The sequence below is a fragment of the Temnothorax curvispinosus genome, unplaced genomic scaffold (genome assembly GCF_003070985.1).
Source record: "Temnothorax curvispinosus isolate PA1 unplaced genomic scaffold, ASM307098v1 QBEX01013630.1, whole genome shotgun sequence".
In the NCBI taxonomy this organism is placed as follows: domain Eukaryota; kingdom Metazoa; phylum Arthropoda; class Insecta; order Hymenoptera; family Formicidae; genus Temnothorax; species Temnothorax curvispinosus.
In genome coordinates, this window is record NW_020223410.1 from 238,867 (window position 1) to 249,147 (window position 10,281).

Below are 10,281 nucleotides of genomic sequence, written 5' to 3' on the forward strand. Positions count from 1 at the left end.
TCTCTCTCTCTCTCTCTCTCTCTCTCTCTCTCTCTCTCTCTCTCTCTTTCTCTCTGCTATTATCTTTACGTTTACATCATATGCCTAAAATAGTTTATTATTTTGCAACCGTTATCTGTCGCATATATCCAAGTGTCTCGCGATAATTATGCAAAAACATCTATAAAATGACTCAACACACAATGGGTTTGCGTTGTCAACGCAGTCAACGCAACCACCAGGTTTAATCATTTTTTGCGATGCATCCGCTTTATAAAGAGAAAGAAATACAGTTAATTAGTTATCACAATACAGTTATCACAAACGATACACACAATTTACATATATCAATATTTTTATCTTTTTACGTACTAAGTAGGAAATTAAAGTGATATTGCTTTAAAGTATAAAACTCTTTGTTTGAAAATTACTTATATATTTCCATGAATCTTATCTTATCTTATTAGATGAGTTTATCGTTGTTTGTACACAAACTTATCAAATGAAAATTCAAACCTAAAATAGTACAGTGGAAGAGTTTTGTTATGAAGATGTCTCCGATTTTTATGCTAAAAATAGTAATTTGTGAGGAATGAAATAAGAATTTAAAATAATATAACTGAATAGTTCTAATATTTATTTATGCAATTGTCTGCGGATTCAACTTTATACCAGGTACTTAATATGAAAATGTATTCAATGATTTTTTAAACTGTATAAAAAATTTTGATTTTAAGGTATAATAATATATTCGCAAATCGTCGCGTCGCGTAAAAGATTCACGGTCGGTCTCGCTCCGCGTGTATAATACTTGGCACGAGACACTACCGTGTCTCTTGATGAGAGCAATCGCCCTCGCATCTTCATGTGACAGATTGTATCGCTTGTGCAACTCATGAATAAACTATTTTTCACTTGTGGTCCTTACGAGTCAACACTTTAAACCTTTTATTTGTAAACGTTTATAGATTTATTCCTTTGTAGATCTATAATAATAATACATGTCGGATTTCTTATAGTGGATTTTGATTCATAATTTCATGTGCCGTGTATTTTGATTTGTATGTGTTTTAATATACGTATATGTTTATATATGTATATACGTATCTCAAGTTTTCTAAAATATTTTTTTAATAATCTTATATCGCGTAATATGAAAAACACTTAAAGAATTTGATTACAGATGCAATACGAAATATATTGTATATTACAATACACATCTGCATCAAAATATTCACAGTAATACCTACAGTTATGAAGTAGAATTTTATCCTGAATCTGATGTAAGTTATATACGGCACTCCTAGATTTTCCGACACCTATACAATAGCAAATAAATTTATTTTTTCCTCTTGCTAATATAGTATAGCGTCTATAGTCTATATGGATACACGTGTGCAGCGCAGTATGCGCGCCGCGGGGAAATCCGATCCAATCGCCGAGGAATGTTTCGCGAACGCTTCAGGAAAAAAATCAAGTCAGCAGGCGCGCTAGCGATCGAAGCGGGATTGTGGAAGGGAACCTGAACCTGAACTGAAGTTTCTAATCAGATGTGCACCAGTAGATGTGCACCATTACGTCCTGACAGAACGTGCTAAAAGCTCGCGCTCGGAGAAAACTTGTCGCGGCTGTAGAGCTGTTACACTTATGTAAGTAATTTTAATCCGGTTAATTATATCACTCTTTTCTCAACGCTGAAGTCGCTCTGTCTAATCTATCTTGCAGTTTGTTCTTAAGGTCTCGCAGCTTCTTCTCTCACAAACTTCATCAGCGTGTTCCACTAATTGTAAGGGAATATTAGGAAAGAAGGTTTTATGCAAATGCGAGCCCGGCAATGCTTTATTAAATTGTGCTAACAAAACGTCGTCCGGGAGAGATGCTATTATGCTGTTATATGCTAACTACTTTCTAACTTTTTTCAGCCAATCGTTTTCTAATTAAGCCACCATGATGGAATGCATAAGCATGCGCCGTTCTAAATTCCATGATACTAGAAAATTATGTTTATTAGTGATTAGCGAAAGATTATCACGCGCGGAGATCATTTTTCGCTAATTAGAAGATTTTTTTTCATTTGCGAGTCAAAATTCTACGTCAACGCTTACTTTAACGCTCCACAATTATTTTTGATCCGATTTTCTAACGTAGCGCATTTTTTGACATTACTACGACTGCTAAGCGTGATTAATTCAACCGGTAGAATTATATATTTACAAAATTTCTAATTATTCAGTAAGCAAACTGATGTATGGTGTAGTAAATTGGCATCAAATTCGATCAAAAATTATTGAATTGGCATGATTTGTGTCCGCATTAAGTTCGTTTTGCCGATAGAATTATCTACTGATATAATTGACAGTGGATTGGCGGCAGAAATCGAATGGAATCGAAGTCGAACGTAGATTCTGTCCTATTTCTGTCGCCAAACTGCAGTGTAATAAATACGTCAAAGTTTGTTTGTGATTTCTACCATCAATCCCATCATATTTTGTTAACAAACTTTACTATATTTCTGTCAATATTATTCTATCAATATTGTACGTGTCACATTCTTTTTGTCATCAACATTTTTAACAAACACTATGCAGAATCTGTTCTTGACAAAGGTTTGTCTGGGATAATTTATCGTCCTCTCCTTTTCCATGTGCCACAAATAACGAAAAGTCAACTCTGTTCATGTACGTTAACGAAATACTACTGAATAAGTAGATCGCCGATTAAATTAATCGGAATTTGGTTGGAGTTTAACTTTGTTCTCTCGAAATTTATTTTCAGATACACTCCAATATTTAGACTACTTATCCTTCGTTTTACGAAGGCCTTTCTTTTCCCTTTATTATTGCATTTTTTATCCGTATCGAATTTTTAACATGTATCGAAAAAAGCCGAAAATTACTATTATGGGAGGTGGTCCCACCTCTTAAAACCGTTTTTTGTCACCAACTGAAAATTTCTAATTTTATCTCCTTACTCCACCTACATGTATGCAAAGTTTCATTAAAATCAGAGTTTGCGGGTTGGCGGAGTTTCCCCTTTGTTAGGGCTCCCGGATCTGCCGAATTTTTGCACGTGCGCAGTTCAGGGATTACAAAGCAGTGACGTATACATATATATGGGTTATTCATAAAGACGAAAATTCGATAGATTTCAATGATCGGGGTAGATCAGGAGTGTTGGAATAAAGCAAACATCAATTTTACTCAAATAAAATAAGTTAATTAAAATTATTTTGTACTTTGCGTCACATTCTCGCTAACTTGTCAATTATTTTTGAATGTTTAAGATAATTCTTAGAAAAAATTTAACAAGAGAGATGGTACGATACCCTTTCTCCCGAAGTAGATACTTCACTGTGAGACTAAATTTGACGCGCATGCTCGGGAAACTCAGCTCAGCTGGGGTCACTGGGGATAGTGGGAATTGTGCGATTGTGGGTTGTGGCCGTTGTGGGATTGACTATTTACAATTCGTGCGTAGAGGCACGTTTTTATCTCTGCTTTACAAACACGCTTCCAGCTTTGTCTAACGAGATTGACACTAACTTGGTATGAGAAGTTGATAAGGAACGCTCCGAAACTTACAGAATGGAAGCACTTGTAGTTTCATGGGCAAATAAAATCGTAAAAGTTTTAGGTCAGACAATAACCTGAATATGTAAATACACTGAGCATGACATTTGCAGATATTCATACACTACGCAAAATTTTAACATAAAAAATATTCATATTTTGGAGTTCTCTCTGTTACAAGCTCAGTTTTTCTCAGTATAAAGTGTTACAAAACAGCTACAAGCAAAAGTTAATTTTTTGCTGTTGTAAAATCCAAGATATTTTAAGATTTGCTGTAAAATATTTTCTTTTTGCTAAAATATATAAACGAGAGAAATTGATTGTATAATATAAGCTATTTTTGCTTTTAAATTATAAAAGAATTTATGTTTATGCTTCTGAAGCTGTTGAAAATTTATTAAAGTCACAATTTTTTATATAAGTTATTTTATTATTTTCTATCGGTTTTGTACAAGTTGTGAATCGAGTTTTTCTTGTTTCAGAAAGAAGAATTGTTGAGATTGTCAAATATGGATCAAGTATGGATCATTATTTATCTATTGGTAGCATGTGCACATCTATCATATCAGGTAGACATAAAGCAACTTTTATCTGTTCAGCAATGAATTCTTAATATATTTAATTATATCCAATTATAGGTATCACTCGCTCTGAAGCAAACTATTCCATAAATTCTATAAGTTCATATACATATTTTATTATAGAGATCAACACCAAGCTCTCCGACGTACGTAGCAGCCGTAGTGGAGTATCCTCCAAAATATTCAATAAACAGCAGTGAGACTCTGAGAGTAAATTCTGACGCTTATGTCAGGCTTATTAATGTGACTAGTCGTAATGTGAGTATCTTTAGAAAAAAAACAGTTTCACATATTTCACAGATTATATCGTCAACGAATTAGTGTGTTCTTGTCATTATGTTATAAAAATTATTTAAAGCGTTTGAATATTATTTAGAATGCTGATATAATCGTTTTCCCGGAAGACGGCTTGACAACAGTTAGGTTGCCCGAGAGAGAAAAAATGGAGGATTGGACAACCGTCATTCCTAGTGCCTCACATAATTATATACCTTGTAGTCAAGATACTATTAAAGTCAGCGAAGTATGTACAATTATTTATATTGTGAGAAACTAGTAACATCGATTATTTAAAAAGAAATTTTGGATTTACAGACATTGAGAAAAATATCATGTGCTGCAAGAGATAATGAAATCTATGTGGTAATCAATATCGCTGAGAAAGCACCTTGCACTGACGTGCTATCTTGTCCAAGAGATAAAATACTCTATTACAACAGTAACGTTGTATTCGATCGTACAGGAAAGATTATTGCCAGGTATCTAGCTTCTTCGTTATAATGACTGTTGCAACACATCTTGCTTGATATACATGTCCAATTACAATTAATAGGTATCGTAAGACGAATCTTTTTGAAGAACATCAATTTAATGTGACAGCAGTACCAGAAATAGTCAGTTTTTATACTGATTTTGGAGTGAAATTTGGAACTTTTATATGTTTTGACATATTATTTCGCGAACCCGCAATACAATTAACAAGAGATCATCAAGTTACTGACATTGTATACCCTACAGCGTGGTTTTCTGAAACACCATTCTTAACAGGTAAACGAAATGTGGTAAAACCTTTTCCCCTTTTTTATCAAAACATTTATACGAATATTATTTATTATTATTCTAGCTGTACAAACGCAAGCAGGATGGTCATTTGCTGAAAACGTAAATCTTTTAGCTTCAGGCTATAATAGACCTGGCTTTGGTAATGCTGGCAGTGGAATTTACTTAGGTGTGTAAAATTACATTTTAAATATTATATAATTAGAGCCTTCTACCGTGCGAATATACATATATACGAAATAACATTTCATACAGGTCGTAAAGGAGTCGGTAAAGCAATAATGCCTGCAATTACACACGAGGAAGTATTGATATTTCAAGTACCCAAAATAAAGGACAGAACTAGGTATGATAAAAACTATCATGATTTTTCAAAGGATGAAGATCAGAAAGCTTGGCCACATTATCATGAAAAGAATATACAATTACTGAAAAAGCAGGAAGACAACACAATGATAGATAATGATACATTATTTTTAAAACACGACAATATTCGAGTCTTTCAAACGCTTTCCCTGGAAGGAAATGCCACGAAAACTGTCTGTCACAATGGTTTCTGCTGCGAGTTTAAAGTAGAAATTGCGAAAATAGATCTAAGTACTAAATACCGTTTAGTCGTTTTTAATGGTATTCGTCATTATTCCGTCGTTGAAGCTTACGTACGTGCATGCGGCATAATTCAATGCTCGAACAACTCGGTCTCATCATGCGGTTCCGTGCAAGAATCAGAAATGGTATTTAGCAATATTGAAATTGCGGCAACGTTCCACGATTATAAGAACAATTTAATTATGCCGTCTACGTTAAATCTGGATTTACTTCCGCTTGAAAATTGGACATTTAATGAACACGCTCACGACGATCATGTGCACGTTAACATGTTCCTAAATAACAATACAAACAATTTAGTAACATTTGGAATATACTCGAGGAACTTTAAAAAGAACAATGCAAGTAAAATATCCTTTTACACCATTAATTATTTCGTAACGTTATTACTGATTTTGTTTTCAAGATTGTAATTTGTATATTTATATATGCAACATTGTTCATACTTTTATCTACGTTTAGATATAGTCTACGTACATATATTTATATGTGGCATACTTACGAGAAATCACGTACTTTTTACTTACATTGACAAATAATTCTACTTGGCTAAGTTTTTTACTTCTCAATATCAAGAAATAGAGAATTAAATCAAAAGTAAGGGAAAATTGGTGTACAAAAATTTGGCAGTGGACTAAAAAAAAGTAAGCAGTGGCCTATAATATTTGACGGCATTGTCGTCTGTGGTTGGGCAGTGGTAATAATGACTGGTGACAGTGGCAATGCAGGAGGCATTGCATAGCATTGCCAAGTCAGAGTGTTCGAATTTTATTCGGCATTGGCTCGGCAGTACTTACGGCAATGGTGTACAAAATTTTGGGTTGTAAATTCCCCCTCGATCAAAAGTTAAATTTGAATCAGCACTTTTTCTTGCCAATTCGCAGCTTGCGACATCTGTAAATATAGATAATTTGGTTAAACATATTATATATGTACATAAAAATGCATAATATATATTTTTGATAGAATCATATACCTACAAATGTATTAGAATTCTATTGTGCTAAATGTGCTAATCTTTGAATTATTGTTAATAATTACGAAATTATTACTATGTTTATATTAAACTATTTAAAAATAATTTAAAATATAATTGTTACAAATGTGACTGATTAGGCGATTTTTGGCGATTGTTTGGTATATATACCAAGGTTGCTATTGGTAGGGGCGGAGCTTATGCTGTTATCACTAATAGGCTATTTTTGGCGTGACTCTGGTATAGCAACCGAAGTGTACCAAACTGTACCAAAGCCACGATTCTGTAACTCGTTATGCAGTATCGTTATATTATCGTTGCGCAGCTTTTTTACCATAGTATATCTGCAACGTACGCGCAACATAACGATAACGATACTGCATAATGAGTTTACACTTTACAGAATCGCGGTTTTAGTACAGTTTGGTTGCTGTACTCAGCTATACCAAGTAATTTTTACCTCATTTCGAGATACACAATCGACCCCAGAAAATCGCCTATTAGTGATATTGACAATTGAAGTGAGAAAACGTATGAATTTTGTTAAACTTCAGACTAGTTTAGACGTTAAATGTGTGCGCCAAATATTCTATAACGACATAATAATAAATGTATTTAGAAATACGTTTTATTATTAATAAAAATGTTTTTTCCAAGAAAACACGTACTCAACGTTTTCGTTGCAAATTACGATAAACGCTTCTCATTCTTGCTACAATTATACCAAATTAACTGTAAGTATCTATATAAAAAATAAAATCTTTTATGTAATTTATCTTGAGAAAAATTTTAAATCTAAATAATTACTCCTAAATTATATTCGAAGAAGCCTATTACTCCGATCAAAAATGCACAAAGCATATCTTCCTCGCGAGATTCTTGTGTTACTATATGTATATTATGAATCCCTCGATTGATCTTAATTAGTCTATGATTATTCATTAGTCATAATTTATACAGTTGGTCTACAATTAATAATATATTTGCAGTAAATCAATAATTATTCCACAATGATATTCACAAATGTGATGACAGAATGTTAATAATGAATGATGTAATAATTATATCTATCTGTTTGTCATACTAATGCTATTGTACATAATTATTTCCGCGTTATCTTAATTCAGACTTTAAGAAATTGCGCAGATTTGCATATACTGACATACCAAAACCCAATTTTGATGAATATCGACGAAAACCCTTGAAAGATGCTGGAACAGCTACAAAAAACGCCGACGAACGAAGAGCGTTGAGAAGCGTTGTCTCTTTTGGTAATAATTCCAAAAAATTTTATTACATCACATTTCTGTATCATTTATTGTTATTTCCAAAACATTATCAAAATATGCCTCCTACGATAATAATAGAAGATTTCTGTAGAATTTTCAGCTATTCCCTGGTAGAAAAATGTCTCAGAATTTTTTTTCATATTATTAATTAGAATTTCCCAATATCTGTATAAAAATCTGAAGAAATATGAGAAAGATTGCACAATTTATCAGAAACATACAGATTGTGAAATATTCTGGAAATCTTCATTCAATTATTTCTAAAAGTATCTGAAAAATTTTACATATTTTTTCACAAATCTAAAATATGAAAATTTTTGAGAAAATAAAAGATATTTTTTCACTAGGAAAATTAGACATATATACAAATTGAATACAATATTTTCAGTTGGTTGTGTTGCCGGATTGTACGGCTTTAAAGCTCACTTATTGCATTATGTATTTTTCTTATCGCCCTCGCGAGATATTTTGGCGGAGGCTCAATTGGAAGTTAAATTAAACGATATACCAGAGGGAAAAGTATTAATCGTTAAGTGGCGCGGCAAACCCGTTTTTATATACCATCGGTAAGAGAACCAATAATTAATAAAAGAAACTTAATAATTAAGGGAAAGCAGGATAAAACTGACACGCACTAACATACACACACAATCCACTATCACAAGTGGTCTAGTCGCTGAATCGTTGCTGAATGCCTGTGTCTGCGAAATAAACATAAAACTAATTTTCCTTTTCATGATTTTTAATTATTTAAAAGTTTAATTGCCGCGCTCGAACCTTGTAAAATTTCAATCCTTTTTACTAATTTAAATAGAAAATACAGTCATTCTTGTTTAGGGCTTTGTTTTATCCTGTACTTTACAGAATAGAATATAAACGTGTAATACAAAAATAATATCAATAAATGGATAAATAACAATAAGGGACTCTCGATAATGAAAGTAAAAAGGAGCTTTGAGCAGAGTGCAACGCGGTTGACAATGCGTAAGTTATAACGTTATCCCAGCGAGAAATGACCCATCGATTCGATGGGATTCGATGGGTCATTTCTCGCTGGGATAGCGATCGAAAGAAATAATGAAGTCTCCAAACAAAATACTTTTTGAAGGACTTTAAAACAAATTTCAGCGAATTATTTGATACTGATAATAACGTCCGATAACATCCGATCGCTAATTAGATTAATTTTCTAGGCCACAGTCGATCATAGAGCAGGAGAGGGCGGTGAACCTGTCAGAGCTGCGCGATCCGGAAACAGACGATGACAGGGCGAAAAGGTCGGAGTGGCTAATTGTATTGGGTATCTGCACGCATTTAGGATGCGTGCCGATTCCGAACGCCGGTATCATACGGGGCGGTTTCTTTTGTCCGTGTCACGGCTCGCACTTCGACGCGGCCGGCCGCGTGCGGAAAGGCCCGGCGTCGACCAATCTGGAGATACCCGAGTACACATTCGTAAATGACAATAGTATTGTTATCGGATAACGATGCGTTTCTTCCGGATCGAAACCTATTGAAGCATATTAAATGAGATCACCGAAAAGAATATAATGTACATATATTGCAGGACAAATTTCTATACTTCCGCTTGCAAATTCCTTGATTGAACAATATATATAATGGAATTTTATTATATATATTGTCTCCCAATAATGTATTAAGATTAAAATAATGTCTTGGTTTTAAAATAATGTCATAACCTATCATGATTAAAAAAAAAAATCTTGTAACTTTAAAAGTTTATCTTCTAGAAAACAATTAACTTTCTTCTTCATCCTACAGATGATACAACTTTTTGGTTGATCGATTATCGTATCGCTTTTTTACGCGGCACGTGTCCAGTATGTAAATAACATAAACATTCTTAGATGTCGCAATGAATTTTCTACTATCTAGAGCGAGAGTCTAATATTATCCATAGTTTTTTATCAATATTAATATATACCCAGGTAGAACAGAAAGTCAAAATAACGTTAAAATGATGGTAAAATGATGGTGAAATAACCAAAAATCGTCATTTTCAGTCATTTTGAAATTATTTTGACTTTATTGTGAGTTGCTGTATGTACCTACTACCTAGGTATATCTTATTAAAAATTAAACATGCTTTTCAGATGCCATTTGGCATAAGCCATAAAGCTTTAAAGATTCGACTGTTTTATCATCAGAAATGTATAAACAAAGATAAAACAGGATTTATCACATGAGTTATCATATAT

At 33.2% G+C, this 10,281-nt stretch overlaps 2 protein-coding genes across 4 annotated transcripts; both read left to right on the forward strand.

Moving 5' to 3' along the window:
• Window positions 1-1,509: 1,509 nt before the first annotated feature.
• Window positions 1,510-7,397, forward strand: LOC112463757 (vanin-like protein 1). 3 transcript variants are annotated; one of them, XM_025030310.1, is made up of 8 exons: window positions 1,510-1,628; window positions 4,031-4,117; window positions 4,253-4,387; window positions 4,506-4,652; window positions 4,724-4,887; window positions 4,962-5,176; window positions 5,253-5,357; window positions 5,444-7,397. In XM_025030310.1, the coding sequence occupies exons 2-8, from the start codon at window positions 4,058-4,060 to the stop codon at window positions 6,208-6,210; spliced, it is 1,593 nt and encodes a 530-aa protein (XP_024886078.1). In that variant the 5' UTR covers window positions 1,510-1,628; window positions 4,031-4,057; the 3' UTR covers window positions 6,211-7,397. The 3 variants fall into 3 exon arrangements, with proteins under 3 accessions (XP_024886078.1, XP_024886081.1, XP_024886079.1); XM_025030313.1 differs by lacking the exon at window positions 1,510-1,628 and adding an exon at window positions 3,411-3,524; XM_025030311.1 differs by lacking the exon at window positions 1,510-1,628 and adding an exon at window positions 3,523-3,612.
• Window positions 7,393-9,705, forward strand: LOC112463758 (cytochrome b-c1 complex subunit Rieske, mitochondrial-like). The gene is made up of 4 exons (XM_025030314.1): window positions 7,393-7,507; window positions 7,901-8,044; window positions 8,451-8,628; window positions 9,256-9,705. Exons 1-4 carry the CDS (start codon window positions 7,417-7,419, stop codon window positions 9,545-9,547), a joined length of 705 nt encoding a protein of 234 aa, XP_024886082.1. The 5' UTR covers window positions 7,393-7,416; the 3' UTR covers window positions 9,548-9,705.
• Window positions 9,706-10,281: the final 576 nt, after the last annotated feature.

Excerpts from the sequence above, each read along its gene's own strand:
- LOC112463757 (XM_025030310.1), top strand. The coding sequence starts at position 4,058 with ATGGATCAAGTATGGATCATTATTTATCTATTGGTAGCATGTGCACAT. Across the intron at positions 4,118-4,252 it reads GTGCACATCTATCATATCAG|AGATCAACACCAAGCTCTCC; the intron begins GTAGACATAAAG and ends ATTTTATTATAG. Across the intron at positions 5,177-5,252 it reads TGAAACACCATTCTTAACAG|CTGTACAAACGCAAGCAGGA; the intron begins GTAAACGAAATG and ends TTATTATTCTAG.
- LOC112463758 (XM_025030314.1), top strand. The coding sequence starts at position 7,417 with ATGTTTTTTCCAAGAAAACACGTACTCAACGTTTTCGTTGCAAATTAC. Across the intron at positions 7,508-7,900 it reads ACAATTATACCAAATTAACT|ACTTTAAGAAATTGCGCAGA; the intron begins GTAAGTATCTAT and ends ATCTTAATTCAG. Across the intron at positions 8,629-9,255 it reads CCCGTTTTTATATACCATCG|GCCACAGTCGATCATAGAGC; the intron begins GTAAGAGAACCA and ends TTAATTTTCTAG.